The 18,679-nt window shown below is 44.6% G+C and overlaps 1 protein-coding gene across 12 annotated transcripts in view; it reads right to left on the reverse strand.

Moving 5' to 3' along the window:
• Positions 1-480: 480 nt before the first annotated feature.
• FAM168A (family with sequence similarity 168 member A) overlaps positions 481-18,679 on the reverse strand; it is a 263,583-nt gene continuing 245,384 nt past the window's right edge. For 11 of the 12 annotated variants that reach the window (XM_037840576.1, XM_037840569.1, XM_037840574.1 and 8 more), the window contains 6 exons: positions 16,726-16,752; positions 11,691-11,816; positions 4,820-4,962; positions 3,159-3,333; positions 1,821-1,951; positions 481-1,128 (listed from right to left, as the gene is read on the reverse strand). In XM_037840576.1, the coding sequence (XP_037696504.1) occupies positions 1,839-1,951; positions 3,159-3,333; positions 4,820-4,962; positions 11,691-11,816; positions 16,726-16,752 (584 nt within the window). In that variant the 3' untranslated portion in view covers positions 481-1,128; positions 1,821-1,838. The remainder of the gene's footprint in view (positions 1,129-1,820; positions 1,952-3,158; positions 3,334-4,819; positions 4,963-11,690; positions 11,817-16,725; positions 16,753-18,679) is intronic. The other variant, XM_037840572.1, reaches the window with a different exon arrangement.

Below are 18,679 nucleotides of genomic sequence, written 5' to 3' on the forward strand. Positions count from 1 at the left end.
GAAATGTTTATTGCTATTGATTTTCCTTCACTATCCTGACCTTCAGAGCCACCAGCACCCACCTGGAATGTAGTTCCTACATTTCGGCTATGAATGGCACAAGGTAACCATGAGCTTGGCCTGACCGCCAGCCCCACGGACAGATGGGTGAGCCCTGGCACTGGGAAGAGGCCTGAAGTTTGGAAAGGGAGAGAAATGCCATTTCTCAATGATGAGGAAGCTCCTCATCAGAGTGGGTCTGTGAGGGCTCAGAGGCCGAGGTCTGAATCACACAGGGCACCTGACTTCCCAAGGTCTTGGGACGCTGGGAGCCCACCACCCCGCAGTGCCTTCGCAGATCTGAGGTTAAAGTCACCTTATGAGGAAGTGCCAGGTCAGTTAACATCACTGTGTGAGTAAGACAGTCCAATTTGGCCTGAGACCTTTCAAACCAAAGCCACCAGGCAAGCACCCTCTCCCCTTCTTCCTTCTCCCCTCCCACAGTGCCCCCACCCTCCCCCAAGTTCTCCCAAGGGAAAATCTTGTTTTCCCAGGTTCTCAGCCTGGTGTATTAAGCTGCTATTAACACTCCTATACAATCAGGTGGTTTTGCTCTTGGTTTGTTGCAATAGTTCTCAGTAGATTCTTCAAGTGTTTCAAGACATGGTAATGTCCTAAACTAATCTTGTTTAAGAAAGCCCAAAAAAAGTTAACAATCCCTCAGAGATTTTACTGAGTTTCTACCCTGGACCTGAGGGCCACATCTGTTTATGCTCTTCAAATGAAACCGAGCCTTCAGCTGAACCACTGCAGTAAACCCTACTCTCTGCTTGCCACCAGACTGGGATCCCTGGGGACTGGATGTCTGGGGAAGAAAGGAGGAAGAGCAGAGAAGACGCAGTCTGGTTAGGGAGGGGGAGTGGAGTTGCAAGGGCAGCCGGCTAAGAGGGGGACAGTGGAGGAGAGGCAGGAGATTAGAAAAAGCAGCTTTTACAAAAACCAAAAATAAAAACGAAAACCATTTAAGATGCATAAAGTGACCCTTGCACTTCCGTTGTCTCTTCTTGCAAATAGAAGTGGTGCTGCTAGGGAACTGCTCCAGCACCTGTGTAAGACTTGAGTAGTTGCATACAATGTGTGACTCCAGATCTGGAGGGAGAAAGGTGAAAGCCATCAGTGACAGTGGTATTTCCAAGGCACTTCAGGAAGCTTCTGGACCCCTGCCCCTCAACTTGGGAGGACCCCTAAATGGAGCTTTCTGTGCCTTCCCTGTAGAGCTGCTTGTTCCCCACACATGGGGAAGCTGTGCTTGAGTGCCAAGGGCTTCTGAAAGAGGGCGACGGCAGGGCAGAGGATTTCTAGTTGACAAGTTCACTGGTGCTGCCTCAGCTGTCCTGAGGGCAGTGAGGAAGCTGGTGGTCAGGGACAGCCCAAGGGGTCTCTGGTTCTCCACCCTGCTCCAACCAGAGCTAACATCTGATTTAGGTAAGATTTCATATGAAGAATGAGTCATACAGGTAAAAGAAGTCTGAAGACTGCAAGGTAAAAAACATGGAATTTAGCACGAGAGGAATGAAGTCCTAGCTTCATTTTTACTGGTTAAGTGATACTGAACTGCAAACTTAGCTGTAAAATAGAGCAAATGATCCTTATTTCATAGAGCTACTGTCAGAGATAACATATGTGGAGTATCTGGAATACACTAAGATGATAGCTATTAAGAGTGATATTACTGAACTTGGAGCAGGAAAGCAACTGATAACTGTTGCCTGCAGCCAGGGGCTTTGGAGTAGTTCCTGTTTTATTTTCCTCCTACTTCTCCCACCCTGGGGCCCACTTACTTGGATGGGCTGCAGGCTTTACCAGTGCGGGGGCACATAGCTGTACGCAGGGGTTCCTTGGGCCCTGTATGTTGGCATGGAGACAGGGTGTGCCCCAATCGCAGTGTGTTGGGGTGTAGTCAGCAGGGTACCTGAGCATCCAGAGAGGAGAGTAAAGCTGATAAGGCCATACCAGGGCACAGAGACGAAGAGATGAAGCCATCTTCCACGTGGCTGAACCCCCAACCCCCTCAACCTGCTGACAAACTGCCGTCATCCATCCTCACCCTGCCAGGCTTCATCTCCTGAGGGAAACCTTTTCTGAGGCTTGAAGGGCTGAATCACTCTCCTTTGGTGGCCTCCTCTTTATTTTTCTTTGTATGCTTCTCTTATTGAACAATTATCATACTGGGTGGTGACTGTTGGTTCATCTGTCCATTTCCTACTAACCTGGGGGCTTCTCCAAGGCAGGACTCGGGTCTGGACTATCTCTGGTCCCCAGGCCTCAAAAAGCAAGGCAGGCACTGAGCAGATATTCAGCTCGCTCACCTTGTCTGGGGTATGAGAAGCCTTTAACTGCCCCCTAATTAGGGGCAGAACAAAATCGAAACTCCCACCCCCTGCCCAATCTTTCCCTTGTACTCTCTTCCTCAGATGGTGACCCAGCTAATTCTTAAGAAGAGCCTTCTTGTCCTCTCATGCTCTTCATCTGAATGCCCAATAGTTACTTCTCTCTGGGTGTCACCAGAAAGAGGGAAGAGGTCATCCCGGACTCCTCCTCCTATCCCTTAAAATTATTTCAGCTAAGTCCCTAAGATCGTGCCTGCCAAAGTGCATTGCCCCTGTGCCCTCCTTTACGGGTCCCCTGCTGCTACCAGAGTTCTGAAGTCATCATCCATCTCCTAAACCACATTCCCCACTGGCCCACTTGCTTCCTTCCTCTCCTCTTCTAATACCGTCTCTGCCAGAGAGAACACTTAAACTCCTTTGCCTGTTACCTAAAGATATTCAAGACTCTACCATCTTATCTTTGTCTTTGGCTCCAGCCACCCTCCCAAGTTCACACCCCTCTTTTTACCTGCCTTGGGCCATTTCCATTCTGTGAACATGCTGTCCTCAGATTCTTTCTGCATGGACTGCCCTTCCCTCTTTCATATCTCTGGCAACTCACTGATACCCTTTAAGGCCCAACTCATTAAGCCCTTGGTAAAATCTTCCTTCATCCCTTCCTCTGGGCTCCCAGAATCCCCTGGCACAGGATTTCTCATGCTATATTACAGTTGATTCCATGACTGTCCTCCACTGTCTTTTGAGTTCCTGGAGGAGAGGGATGGACACTGATGTAGATGCTGCCCTCACCTGCTGACATTGCCATGGTGGTGCCTGCTACCATGCCCATGGCCACGCCGTTGGTCCTGGGGGCAGCGACAGGTGCTGGATAGATGGCGGAGGGAATGCTGTTGGGCTGGACCACTGTGGTGTGGTGGATGACATGGGGCTGCGCAGCATACACCGGCTGTGTGTAGTAGGCTCCCTGGGAGAAAGAGGTTACGGTCATACAGGCTTTTGGAGAGGTGGGGCTGGATGAGGGGTGGGGGAGCCTCTGTTCCTCCCAGACCCTAAGGGATGGGGTGGGAGAAGCACTGGTCTAGGGACACAAGGACTGGGCTCCAGCTGGGACATTGCTCCTGTCTTACTATGTGACTGGACGGTTCAGTGCTGGGCTCAGTCTCTGATCTGAAAAACAGGGCTTCTGACCCTGTGCTGCCTTGCTCCTATGGTAGCTATGATGATGATCTAATGGGATAACAACTCTACTCCCTTAACTCTTATTTTAGAATTTAAAAATTTTTGTATCTGTTTGTAGTGAACAACTAATAAGGTTGTGAACATGCTAGATAAACTCCAGAGCACTGTACATATACACACAAAGGATTATTAGTAGTATCATCACACTGGTGCAAATGCTGGCATTTGTACATATTGGGAAAAAATGCCACAAATGGACAGCATTTCCCACGATGTCTCTTACTATCTATTTCCCTGGATGGAGACAATGGTCTGAAGTATCTTCCCACTGCCTGGACGACCTGGTGCTTCCTGCTGCCATGGACCACAGGCCTGCTGACCTCTGGGGGTCGACAGGGGCCTTCAAGATCATCTTAATCCAGAGCTTCTCAAATGTTTCTAATAAATAATGCCATGAGCCCCAGAAAGTGAGTTTGTAACCCCAGAGGTCTGAGAGCATACACAGTCCAAAGCAATCTACCAGAATGAGAAGAATTTATCTCAAGCCTATTGTTTTATCTTTTAAAAACTTTGCATCCTACTCTATAATATAGCCGTTTTTTTTTGTTTAAATTAAAAAAGTGTTCTCACCACTTAATCCTCATGTAGAATTGTTTCTCCAGAAAAATGTGCCATGTGTGTTGGAGCCTTATAGTCCCATGGCCCTCCCCCCAAAGTACACACTCTCCAGTTTAAGGAGCTCAGATGTGGGCACTTGAGGTACAGGAACAGAGAGTAACTGGCCGAAGGTCAATTGAGGCACTGGCGGCAGAGCCTGGGCTCTCTTCTGCCTATGTGACACACACGTTTATCAAAGAAGGGGAGATGTGGTGTAGTAGGGAGAGAAAACTGAGGCATATGGGGTCTTATCCTGACTCAACCAATAGCTCCCTGTGTGACCTTGGATAAGTCAATCCCCTCTTTGAGTTTCAGCTGCCCCAACTGTACAACAAAGGATTTGAGCTATATGATCTCAAAGGGAGCTTGTTCCTTTGACATTCTGGGCTGTATTAATTCAAATGACTTCATCCATCACCCCTCCGGAGGCTGGGGCAGAGTAAAGAAGAGGGGCAGACAGTAGGCCTAGTGCTTCAACGATACAACAGTGACAGCTGGCCAGAACTATGAACCCTCCTTCCCTCTCTTTCTCATCCCACCCCGCTCCACCCCACCCAGGCTGGTGGCTCCTCTGCCTGCAGGAAAGGTGGGCCGAGGCTTCCACATGAACCTACCTGGGCATACAGATTCTGCTGGGGGTAGGCACTTCTGATTGGATACATGGCCGTCTGATAAGGGTTGGGTGATGGGGAGTAAGGGGGCGGAGCGGTATTACTCTGGGTCGGTGGGACCTTGTATGGTGTCCCCGCAGTATATCCTGTACCAAGGCAATAAGAAAGACTTCCAATTAGTTAGCAGAACAGCATGGTTGGAAGGCAGCAGGTTTTAGTCACAACTCCCTAGACAAGAATGGCTTGACCCCAGGCTAGAAACACATGAGAACAGGGAACAGGACTCCACCCAGAGAACCCTGGCCCCAGAAGGAGCTCCCTCAGTCCTGGTGCACAGGGCTGCACGTGTGGGTCTGGGCATTTTTTATTTCTCTGGGTCTCGGGACTGTCATTTATAAAATAAGAGGCTGGAACCGGATAATCTCTTAAGGTACCCTTTCAGCTCTAAGTCTGGGATTCTAAGCTAACTGCCGTGAGACCGGCAGGTGCACACAGTTGGAAGACCCTCAGTCCACTCACTCTTCCTTGCTACTTTCTCTCTTCTTGCTTTTCTGTCTCCTTGCCCAGCACCTTAGGGTATCTTCTGCTGCTGGTTTTGTTCTATCTCTGTCTTGCTTTCCCCCTCCCTCTTTCTCTATTTCTTTTTCTCCTTATAGCTCTCTCCTTTTTCTGGACTTCCCTCCACCATGTTCCCCTTTCTCTCCACCGTATTTTGAGGTGAAAACCCCATAGAAAATACCATGCCAACACCCTCAGCTTTTGGGATGCTACAACACTACTTTTCTATGGTGCTGGCTTTTCCTTCCTTCCCTGGGACTTGGCAGAGGACCACCTCTGGCCTGAAGGGCTTGAAGTCAGAGATCACAAAGGTTCACACTGACCTGGAACCCAGGCCATGTTTGTACCTCAGCAGAAAGTGGAGCTAGCACTGAGAAATCAGGCCTCAAGGAGTTCACAACCAGCCATACAAACAAGCTGTGCTACTACTGAATCCTCTGGAAAAGAGTCAGATTCTGTGTTCACCGGGAAAATTTGAAACATGAGTTACTCAGGAACAAAACTGATTATAGAATTGCAAAATGGAATGATTCTATGGAACTCAAGTGATCATCAAGTGTCCCAACCCTGTCACTCTACACAAGGGGATCCTGGAGCTCAGAGAGAACAGGACTTTTTAGGAACTTCTCCTGAAGACTCAAAGCTCCTCTGAGTTGAAGGGAAAGCTCCAGGGGACTTTGGTTTTTGAGCCTCAATGGGGTAGTGCTGGCACTTCTTCTGCCCTGTCCCAGTCCTGAACTTCTCTGGACTTCAGCTTTTTTTATCTGTAAGATGCTCACCAAGGATCCTTTCAGCTCCAAGGTGCTGTTTCTTCAAGGAGGGTCTAGGGTTGGGGCAGAGTGGAGAGGGTGCTTCATTGGAAGAGAAGGAACCTAGGCTTCAGTCCTGGCTTTCCCCCTAATTTGCTGTAACTACTGCCAAGTCTGGGGGCCTTAATTTCTTATTTTGTAAAATCAGAAAGCTAAGAATGAAGATATCTTTCTATACTAAAATTCCATGGTTCTAGAGATCCTGGGGCTCTTCTACTCTAACCCTGACTAAAAATCAAGCTACCACATGGTCACACATCTCTCTCAAGCTACATCACAGCTTTGGCCTAGTGCCCCCCCGACCCGATGAGGTACTCAGGAGGATCTGAGCACTGCTGTTCAGCTGCCACAGAAGGCAATTGCTGGTGCTCTGTCCTTTCCCCTCAAATCATGTCATTTATTTTTCCACCTGCCGATCCATAGTTTATTCCATGGAAAACTGGTTCTGTAGTTGAATATACCTGGAAAATAAGTAGCAGTGAAGATGGAGTGGAAAGGACACATTAAAGAGATAGACCTAGAAGGTAGTTACTAAGAACTAACTGGAAGTGTGGTTGAGTCAGTTGAAGAAGACATCTAGAGCATATTTCTCAAGGATCCTCTATTGTGGAGCTAATCTTGAGATGTGGTCCACAAGAGGAGCAGATACTGCAGGGGAAGACAAGAGAGTCTAGGTTTGCAGATTAGAAGGAGCTGTTTGACGGGTACTTTACCTTGGAACCACGGTTCACTTATCGGTAAAATAAAGTAGGTACACAAGATGGGCAGTCCCAACTGTGCACAATGGATTATGGATTCCAAGGAATCTTAATAAATTGTTTGGCTAAGAGAAGGAAAGTTCCACAGTCCTATAAGTTTGTGAAGTATCATGTACAATAGAGATACACAAAATTTTAAAAATTCCATGACACTGAGAGATTTTTCAAATGCTAGGATGAAATGTGAAATGTGAATCTCTAAGATAGGGATATGTAGGAGACAACATTTTCCAAATTTATTTCCCCACAGAATCTTTTATTCATACTAAGATTTAAAGCAAGCAAACTATAGCCTGTGCTTTTTGTAACTGCAGCCTGTTTTGGTAAATAAAGTTTTACTGCAACACAGCCACACCCATTCATGTACATAATGACTATGGTTTTATAGGAAATTTTCCAACCCCCATTTCAAAGAATAAAATAAGGTGTGGGGAGTCCTGCCAAGAGTGGAGAGTATCTCTTTTCCATGCAGCAGAACAGGACACCCCTAAATTGTAAGATGCCTGTCTCTGAAACCTATACAGCACAAAGTGGTGGTTAAGAACATTCTAGAGCCAGACTGACTGCCTGGTTCCAAATCGCAGCTCTGCCGCTTAATAGCTATAGAATCTCTATACATCAGATTCCTCACCTGTAAAATGGGGACAGTAATTGTGCCAACTTCATAGGATTACTGTGATAAATACATTCATTAATAAATGCAAACCACTTAGAACAGTACCTGACACATTATAAGCATGTCTTAAAGGTTAGCTATTATTATTTTCTATCCTTCACTGTTTATAGAGTTAGTAAGCTTCCTGTCCTGTAAGCGTGTAAGAGGAGACAGGTCTGAAAGACTACAATCATAGCAAGTTAATATTGATTTCTGTGGTTCCAACTGGGAAGCCGATTCCAGGAAACTAAGATTCTAAAATTCTTTGGTTTAAAATGCCATAATTTTTATGATTTTTTAACGCTAACAAGCAAACGATACTGGCGACTTTCCTTTATGTTTCCCAAGAAGCTGCTCTGGAATTTTTATCCTGTATTACCCTCTCAATGCCACAAGGACAACCATATTACAAAATGTTGAGCTATCCCTTTGAGGAAACTCAAAAGGTTCCAAGACACTGCAGTAGAATTTGGTTTCTGCATCTAAGACTAACCCTGTCTGAGAATGTTTCCCTTTCTTCATATTATGAAATGAGGCATACACATACTGAGAATACAAATCAGTAACGAAAACACCCTCGGCAGACGAGAGATAATGCTGCAGAAGAAAGCCTTGCTGTTTGTCCAGACGGTGTGAGATGGGATAAGTGGAATTACAGAGCTGGAAGAGATCTTAGAGATCACTTACACCAAAACACACATTTCACAGATGAGATAAGAGATGCCAAAAAGAGAGGTGTGACTGCTCATGAGGACCCAGGACTCAGTGCTCCTTCTTTTAAGCACAACAGTTTTCAAGTTCCTGTTTTAGGATGATCTTACAAGAAGCTGCAGAAGCTGTCCTGGACCCTCATCCTGGCTCTGTCAAATGACTCAGGTCGATTATTTTCCAAGGGAATATGCTCATTTGGACTAGATGATATCAGAAGGCCTTTCTAGTGCTGACACTCTAATTCTCCGAGTATTTCTGTGAGACTTTTATGGAGAAATCACTGCAGAGGGCTTTCTAAAACTCACTGGTAGCTAGGTACAGTGTTGGGAAACACTAGAAATTCCCCTGGGCTACCTTAAGCATCACATAATTCAGGACGTATTACTTTGTGCAGCTAACTAAATGAAGCTTTTGGGTGTTGTGCAAAAAAGGAGATTTTGTCCAAATTAACGTAGACTCTCCTTACTCAATGGAGGCCTGGCTATCCTGTAATTAATTTTACCTAAATATAAAGGTCACAGAATTAGGACTTTTGAATGCTACGCCTTAAGGACATCAGAGACTTGCATTCAACCCTCACCATTTGAGATGAAGAACCTGGAGCCCAGAGGGGCAGTGACTTTCTCAAAACTGAATTATCAACTCACTAAAGAGCTGGGGCTAGCATTCAAGGTTCACCATGTCCTGGGCAGAGAACCTTTCTGAGTTCTAGGTCTCTGCAGTACATTCTCGGGCATTTGGTATACTGATCCTTTGCATCCCCATATTCATTAAAGGCATTATCATGAGAGAAAAAGGGAACTCAATCCCCAGAAGTCCCAGCTCTGTCTTTTCAAAGAGGTTTTGTTTATGATGCTCTGTTCTTTCTCTCAGGTTCTTAGACATAATTTTAAGCTCCATCAAACAAGATAATAAAGAGTGTGTACATTAGCAGGATAAAACCTTTTCAGCCCTCTCTTCAATTCTTCTGCATTGTCCTAAATCTTTTTCAGTTGTAGAGTTCCTACCACACCTTCAAAGGCATTGATCTTCATGTCCTGGATGCCTTTTAGACTAATCAGTTTATTGATCATTAGATTTATATGTCTGGACAAAGCTCTATGTCTGAATCTTGCCTTGACCCCCAAGTCTCCTTGTTCATGGTCAAACAAGAGAGTTGAGTAAGTAGAAGGGAGATCTAATGACAAATGGGCTTAGCAAGTGCTGGTGAAACTGAATTTGTCAAGGTGTCCTGAGTTTTCTGTGGCATAAGAAGCCACAAAATCTGAGTGCTGGGAGGGACCTCGGTGGGTGTGGGAGGGTCAGTCAATCCCAACTCTATTTAAAAAATTCTGCAGGTTCACAGACTGCTTGATTAAAAGAGGGATACAATTTGGTCCTTCCAGGGACTGTGATGGCCTTTCTGGGAAGGGCCAGTGGGATATGGCTACCTGAACATTTCAATGGGACTTCAGGAAGATGTCAATATAATATAAGGCATGGCCTTGTAATACTCAGACTTTCTAATTGTGGAAAGGGCTGCCTCTGGAGGAAATGAATACCCCATCTCTGGAGATGTACGAGCAAATGGTAGTTGGCCAGCTACTTGTCAGGGTGGCTAGAGAGGTCCCTGCTGGGATGGAGGACATTGAGGACACAGCATCAAGGTCATAAAATCAGAAGTCCAATAGCTAGAGAACCTAAAAGATGACCTAGTCCACCCCCTCATTCTACAATTGGCAAAACCAAGGTCCCAAGTTTATGGAGAACCAAGTATAGAATCCATCTCCAGAGTATTATAAAATTCAGGGTTAATTCTTCGTGCATCTAAGTAAAAGAAGCTTTTGGGTTTGATGGAAAAAACAAAAAAAGATTTTGTCCAAATTAACTTTGGACTCACTTCACTCGCTAGAGGCCTGGCTATCCTGAAATGAATTCCACTCCATGCCTCTTTTATACAACAATAGGTGTGTCTATATACATCTACCTCCGTATGTATAGAAGTATGAGAGAGAATATATGTATATTTGCCCACTGACATATAAAAACTCAAATATGTTCACTCAGTTCTACCCATGGTATCTGGAAAAACTCCCTACTGCTGCCACTAAAGAGGCAAAATTAATTTCATGAAAAAAGAAAGTAAAAGAAATTTAACCCAAGTGTGTGTCTTTTTCCAGTCATGTTGCTCACTAGTTGAGAGGCAATGGGCACATTACTTTTCTGGGCCTCAGCTTTCAAACTGGAATCAAATAATTTAATAGGACTGCAGTGTAGATTAAAAGAGAAAGTGGTTATGAAAGTATGTTCTCCAAAAGGTGAGACTTATGTTTAAACATAAGCTGATGTTGACATCTAGGGGCAATGTTATCATCTACAGAGAAAATAACATTGGGTATTTTCAAGAAAAGAAAAAAAATATAATGAATTCTTCTAATCTGTTTACTTAACAGATAAATAATGTGCTGAATCACTGACTATCAGGCCTAGTCTGCAACCTCCCTGAGGGCTTCCAGCCCCCACTGGCCCAACTGAGACAGGCACCCACCATATCCACGGCAGCCATTCCTCTACTAGACAGCTCCAACAAGGCCCAAATTTCTTCCTATGTGGGGTCAAAATGTCACTTGGTGATTTCTAAAACATTGGTCCTAATATTATCCAGTGGATGGAGTCATCTCGTGTTCAAAATCAGATGTGAACGAGAAGGCATCAGTCACCCCACTGAACTCCAAGATGAATGTGACCAATCTGACTGGCCAGACGGTTTCTGTCCTCCCTGAGGATTCCATGAACCTACCTTGCTGCCATTATGTAGCTTCCACTGGGCCAGAGCTTCTCACCCAGGGGACAGTTTTGCCTCCCAAGGGACATTTAGCAATATTTAGACATTTTTGATTGTCATAATGGGAGGTGATGGGGTGTTTGCTACTGGCATCTCATGTGTAGAGGTTAAGGATGCTGCTGAAAATTTTACAATGCACAGGACAGCCCTCCACCCAAACAATAACTATCCGGTCTAAAATGTTAAGAGAGCCAAGGTTGAGAAACCCTGTATTAGGGGGAGGAGCCCTCTCTGTCCAAAGGCCCACAGGTCTTCAAGATGTGGCCTCTGTCCTTTCCTCTGAAATGTAGTAACAGTCCTTCCCTAACCAAACTTGTTGGCCAGGTAAGTTCTTCCTTCTCCCTCCTTTTTTGCTTTGTGACTCCCCCAAGCTGGGTGCATGATCAAAGAGGATGAATATTCCTGAGTGACGGAAGCCAATTCTTTACATGGGTAGGAGAACCTCTTAATATGGTTTCTTATAAATGTCTTTTTTTAAAGTTCCCTTTCCTTTCTTCCTAAGAAACAAATTAGTCCCAACCAAGGGGAACAAGGAAAGGAGGAGACAGGCTGTATTTACTGAAAGCTGCAGAGGATGCTTGGTAAGTTCGGTTCTCGGTCCCGGTGTCCACTGGGAGGTGGAAGGTGCCTTCAGTGCCACAGGAAGACGAATTCTGTGGCCAGGCCTGTTTCATCAGCAGAGTTGCTTAAGGGAAGACACAAGAATGGCATTAGGCATAAATAAGAAGTGGGCACCACCAATCACAGACACAAAGCCAGGGTCTTGTGCTGGAGGAAAACACATAACCCAAGGGACTCTGTTCAGACACACAGGATGTTTCAGCCTTTCTGAGATGGGTGAGTGAGTGGGTTAGGAGAGGTGTAAAGTGAGCTTCCAAATGATGAGGAAATTTGAGTTTACACTAAGAGAGTCAGGATTTTCTACTCATTACTAAAACCACCAAGATGGCTCTGAATGCTGCCCCCGACTGCCTGACATTCAGGACTAAGGCTCTGAGATATTTCCTAGCATCTTTCTCACTAACATGTAGTAATTTGGCGCCTTTAACTGTGTAGTGGACCAGATCAATTGAGTCCTGTTTTTAATGCCTGAAGTCTCATCTGGAGGTGTATTTAGTAAGTTGCTTTCTAAGAGGGACCCAAAAATAATTCCCACATTACATGAAGCTTGCTGGACTGCCACTGAGCTACAGTCCTGGCAGCTTAAAAGGCACAGAGGCAGAGCTTGCACTAAACCTGTTTGTCCAGTGGGGCACTCCCTGTTAACTCTCTTGTACACTCAGCCAGGGTCAGATAGACATACCTTAAACATCTCCTGCTGAGGTGCTACCTGTGCCCCACCCGAGATATCTGCTCACGAGTTAGAAATGATCCTTTGGGCCATTAGGAAAGTAAATGTCAAACTTGGGGTAGGTGTGAAATAGAGCTGAATCCCAGCTTGCGATGTGCAAAGACTTTGCAAGCTGACTCAAAGTTCAGGTTGAGAAATTTGAAGGATGATACTTCATATGTTCTAAAAGTGGGGAATGACTAAAAAAAACTTACCTTCATGGTATCCTGAGGGGAAGAAGAGGGGAAATAGAATTCCAAAGGAGGCAAACACTAGAGGAGAAACATTCTTGACTCAAATTTCTACTTATGATAAAAAGAAGGATTTTAGCAATATCCTTTCCACTCAAATAAGGTCTTGGGAGTTGTGGATATGGGACATTTTAAAGCATATTTGCAGGAGGTGGGGCTGCATTGGCAATAGCCAGAAATACCTATAACATTTTAACCTAGGGCTAAGGTAAGAGAAGGGTATGAGAAGTATTTCTGTATACTATCAAATTCCAACTGGAAAGGAAATTCTACCTCCAGAGAAATTCTACAATCCCCTCTGCCTGTCAGACACAGTAAGAGGAAACACCTCAGGTTTGTTCAGTCATGGAGGTAGTGGGGCCAGAAGAGGAGGTCAAGGACCCTGTCGTTTCTTCTGGACCAAGACTAGAAGGGTAGCTGTTCTGGGCTGACTCTGTGCTTGCATTAATGGCCCACAGCATATACAGCTGATGTTGAGAAATGAGAGGGAAATCACGGGCAGGAAAGTGACATTAAAAGGAGAATTCTGGCAGAAGAAAATTCATGGCAGAACTACCATGAGGAGTCCAGAGCCTTTGCAGAACACTAAGACATGACCCTGTAGGTAATGCAGGAGAGGAGAAGCCAATTTTAAACAATCCTCATGGGTTTCTTTTCCCCAGGGTTGGGAGGATTAATAAAGGATTCAATTAGTGTTGAAAAATCTTATCAAGTTGTCTTTGAATTTAGACTCTGCCACTCCAAGTGGCTGGAAACTCCCTAGCCGCCCAAAACAATTCCCTAAAAAGTAAAACGTAGCTCTGAAAAGTCAGACTGAGCAAGCCCACACAATCAAGACCCCATGGGAACTCCACCAGGGGGCAAGAAGCCTGAATTTGGCTGCAAGGAATTTGGAGAATTTGGTGTCCCATCTCATTTCAACTTTTTCCCCAAGTGATGCATACTTTACCATAATTTTCATTGTAAGCCAAAAGTCTGACATTAGCCTCAAGGACTGTGTGACAATTAAAGCAAGTAAAAATTAACCAAAGAGTGACTGAAACTTAGCGTACTCAGCACTGAGGGGAGCGCCAAGGTGGATGGGAACACATGTGGGTCACAGTCACTGCACACAAGGTACTTATGGGCTAGCTGGGGATGCAACAGCCACACGCCGACCAGGGAGTGAACAAGACAGCATCACACATGGTAAAATAATGTTCCAGATTAACCAGGAAAGAGGCAAGCATAACTGTGCCTTTGACTACGTCTTTCCCAACTGATCAAGTGAACTAAACTACACAAGTTTCTGAAAAGGGATATTTTCTTCTAGTCTCATTATTTAAAAAAAACAAAAACAAACAAAAAACACAAAAATTAGCATTTTCTGTACTTCTCTATGTTCAAATAATTTAAATTAGATAAATATGAGGGCTAAAAACAAAACACAACAAACATTAGCTGTCAACTTGACCTCGTTAGTTGTACCGTATGATCCTCCTCCTCCAGGTACAGTTGTAAAGTAACCCATTCTGTTGGTGGGAGCAATTCAGGGCTCCATTGTGGGATAAAGACAATTCCAGAGGAGGTTTTCAGAGGCATGGTAATATGGGAGGCTGCTCTCACAGGCATGTTTGCTCTTGGGTGTCAACCAAGATACCACCTCCTAGAAATGTTTTATACTTTGAACTGGGTGGTAGTTAAATACAGATGTACACACACGTAAAACATTATTTAGCTCAACGTTTAAGATTAGTGCACTTTATGTACATGTTACCCCTCGATTTAAAAAAAGAGAGAGAACTCTTGACAGTGACAGGCCATGGGCCCAGTCACCAGCATGCTGCCCACATCGAGGTGCTGGGTTGTTCACTTCCCCGGATTCGGGTCCCTCATGCCCTCTGACACTTGAACAATCTGTTAAGCACATTTACAAGGAGGAGAGGCAGCAAGGGACCATCATCCTGAACAACGTACTGAGTCAGGAAATCCGAGTTCTAGCCTGGGCTCTGCCACTTATTAGCTGTGGGACCTTGGGCAAGTCACTAATCTTTCTAAGCTTCAGTTTTGTTGTCTCATAAAAATGGCAGTAATAATCACTCCCTGCTTACTTCATAGTATTGATGTAAAGAAAAAAAAATAAAATGTTATCCAGTCTTGTAGTTTCTAATAATGGTATCTTTCCCCACTCTTCCATGCCCACAATTGCAGACAGTTCTAATTTAAGTTCTCATTGTCTCTCACCTGAACTACTGCAGGTATCCTCACTGTTGTATTTGTTTTTTAAACATGTACCCTCCAATCCATCCTACAAACTGTATCAGAATGCTATTTTTAAGACTTAAACCGAGTCACAAAATCTTCCTTCTAAAAACCTTTCCATGACTCTCCACTACCTTTATGCTAAAGTCTGAATTCCTTGTCAGGCATTCAAGGCCCCCATGATCTCATCCTCTCTAGTCTCTCTCATCATTCTCACTCTCCAACCCTACACTACAGCCATAAAAACTGTTTATCATTCCCAGAATATGGCATGGTTTTTGCTCACACTGCTCACTGTTTCTGGCATGTCTTTCCTCAACTTCCATCTGGCAAACATGTGTTAATCCATCAATCAGTCATGAGCTGAAGGCTCACCTCTGCTCTGAAGTCTTTTCTGATCTCCACCCGTTGACCATAACTTCCTCGTGTATCTCTCATAGTTGACTTGGATAGTCTCCGTGATCCTTATAAGCCTTTGTACTTGCTGGCTTGTGTTTCCCCCATTCAACTCAACTGTAAGCTCCTTGAGAACAGTGACCCTGACTTATTGGTCTTTGGATTTTCAGAGGATGAGCTTAGGGCCTAGTACAGAACATTTTGTGAAGAAAAGAGCTCCATACATACTCTTTATATACTTCCATTTCAGATGCTATAACTGGAAGAGTGAGGAAGCCTAAGGGCTTCTCTTACTCTTTATGGAGTCTTCTGTCAAAGTTTATATATATATCCTAAGGCAAACAAAAAAGTCTCCCTATAAATGATAAAAGAAACAGGTCAGTGACTATCAAAATTAAAATAATAAAATTATAGAGGGCAGAATGGTAGCATTTAAAGGGATCTCAGAGATCATCTAATAGAAAACACTTTTTTATAAGCTATGGTCTAGAAACATTAGTAAATTGCCCAAGATCACGCAGCCCACAGAAATGGCAAGGAGAAATTTCATAGCTCATCTCATGAAAGATGCACTACACACAAATTTAATTTCCAATATCCAAATAATTCAAGGGTATAAGTTGAGAAAGAGTACGAAGATTTTGTGAAAACATTGTCCTGAGCAGCCCAGGTGAGGGTGGTGAGGGTGGCAAGTCTTTCCCATGGTCCCTTCCTGTCTATGACAAAAAGGACTTAGTCAAGTTACACCGCTGGGACCCTCACAGGTGCCCAGAAGTTCCCGTGGTGCTTTGGGCCTGGAGTCCACACTACCCAGAGAATCCAGCTCTGGTCCCTGTTTCATCAGCATGCTTGGCCCCACCTCTTACCATCCCTGAAAATGAGCCCAGAGCTCAAGATTTGGGCTAAGGAGAACAGACTGTATCTAAAGTCAATCATGGAGGTGGAAAATCTGATCCTGGGGCAGACTGGATTTTTCAGTTCTTACAGGTATAATTTAAGTACTCCCCAACAGGGGTTACCATGAAGCCGAGAGAGGAGCACATACAGGCCCAGAAATTTTTGTTCATTTGTTTGACTGAATTCAGCAGCCAGGTTAAGGTGAAATAGGGATTCCAGAGGTGAGGAGGAGGACAGATGCCTTTTAGTGCCATGATCCTTCATTGCTGTCTTGGGGGACAGTTCATGTGTGTCTCCAACCCACGATTTTGCACCATCAGACACGTTCCTGCATGCTTTAGGAACTGCTACTGAGCCACCTGCGGGGAGCCCAAGCCTAGTGGATGGGATTTGGGGAGGAAAGGAGAAGGGGTCTACCACTGTTACAAGATAACACATTCATAGGCTGTAATACAGATGAGGAAAAATAGCTTTCCTACCATAAGCTGAATGCAGGAACTGAAACTCTGTTGGATAGAAATGTTAGTTGAAATTACCACTAAGAATCTGTGCAAAGATTGGTACACAATGCAGTAACACAAACAGACTTTGTCTTGAGATAGCAGTTTTCCCTGGGCTGCACAAGAAACAGTGAATCCATAGGGTGCGAAGTGCCCCTAACCCTGGAGGGGGGTGACAGACTTGCCATCCAGGGAAGCCCATTCACTGAGGGGTACCTCCCTGGATGCCGTGGTACCTTCCAAGCTGATGACCTAGAAGCTGTCTAACTGTGGACAAGTCCAACCTCCTGCTCTTTGCTTCTCCCAAGTACTGCAGAAGGACTTCACATGACAAACCTTTATGTGCTACAGGCAGTGAATGTTAAGCAACAAAATCACAATCTTTTGCCTCTGAGGAGCTATCTGTAAATCCCCAGAGAGCTAGGACCAACACGAGGCACTTCATTCTCTGAAGCCTCTGGGAGAGTGTGGTGCTGTATAAGGAGTACAGGCTGCAGGGTCAAACAGATTGGGTTTGAATCCCAGCACTACTGCTTTTTAGCTGTGTAACTTTGCACAAATTATTTAGCCTCTCTAAGCAAAATTGGAGGCAAGAAGCTCAAATTCAGAAGGCTGAGGTGAAAATTAAAGAACATCTGTAACATGTCTTGCACAGTGCCTAGAACATGACAGAGGTTCAGAAAACAGAAAATCCTTCCCCCTGCCCTTCCCTAGTTTGTCATATGCAAAAAGGAGAAAAAATATTAGTACTTCTAAGAGATCAACTGAGACAACAGATGAAAATGCAAGAAAATCTAAACAGATTTGTAGTGAGGAAGTATTTCATTTCGATCTGTATAGCTATCCTTTTTTTCCTTCTCCTTCGTTTTCAAGTCAGATTGCCATTAATATCCCACACTTTTTGGTCTCCACATTCTGAAAACTAAGTCTCAGTTGGCTCCTGCCTCCTGCAGGGCCAAACAGTTCTTAAATAAGATCCCTGAAGACATTAAGAGCTTGGAAAAAAGCTCCAAGTACCCACATTGCTTTCAGAACCAATAAAAGAGTGAAATGTTTTCCTGCATCCTGGACAGATGACATCTGAGGTACTCAGAACAGCTAAAAATAGCTCTCTGAAGCAACTTCTTGGTCTCCTTGAAGCAGCTGAGAGAAATCTAAACCTAGGAGCCTGCCTCCTTTGCAGGCTCCCGCTTGCGGGCACCTCTTTGTATCCAAATGGGCTGGTTCTGGCAGGAGATGGCGAGTAACCTACTCTGACTCTCTGACCTTGAGCCAGTTCCTCCATGGCATGGGCTCCCTCGGTGCAGTGAGAACTGCTCCATGCAGAGGCCAGCATCCCAACATACAAAACAGACCCAGTGTGTGTGAGAGTGTGTTTTCCCTTTTTAACTCAAAAGGGAAAGGGACCTGCCTAAGATCACACCAAAATCAGTGGCAACGTTAGTGTTCTAACTCCCAGTTTGGGGCCAATACAATATGTTAACTCCCTCTCCTGTGGATTTTGTGGGTTTCTAAGAAAATGGTCTGGGTTAGTTTGCTGAAAGTTTAGAAATATGTGACTTTCCAAAACATAAAATGGGAGAAAATCAAGTTAAATGAGGGCTGATTTTTTGTTTTAAAATTAAAATTTAATGAATACTTCACATATGCCATGAGTTTTTGGATTCCTCCATTGTTTTCAGTGTCAGCCTCCTCCAATCTGTTCTCCCTTCCCTCTCTAGCCTAGTTGCTCTCATCCAACACCTCAATCTCTCTGGCCAAATCCCTCAACTATAATATAGCAAATAGGGCTTGGTGGGCTTGGTGGCAGGATGCCTGGGTTTGGATCTTTGGGCTGGTTACCTAACTTCTCTAACATTTAGTTTTCCCATGTGGGAAATCGCAACAACAGCAGTACTAACCTCAAAGGTTTGTTGTGATATAAAACAAATTA

The sequence above is a fragment of the Choloepus didactylus genome, chromosome 6 (assembly GCF_015220235.1).
Source record: "Choloepus didactylus isolate mChoDid1 chromosome 6, mChoDid1.pri, whole genome shotgun sequence".
NCBI lineage: Eukaryota > Metazoa > Chordata > Mammalia > Pilosa > Megalonychidae > Choloepus > Choloepus didactylus.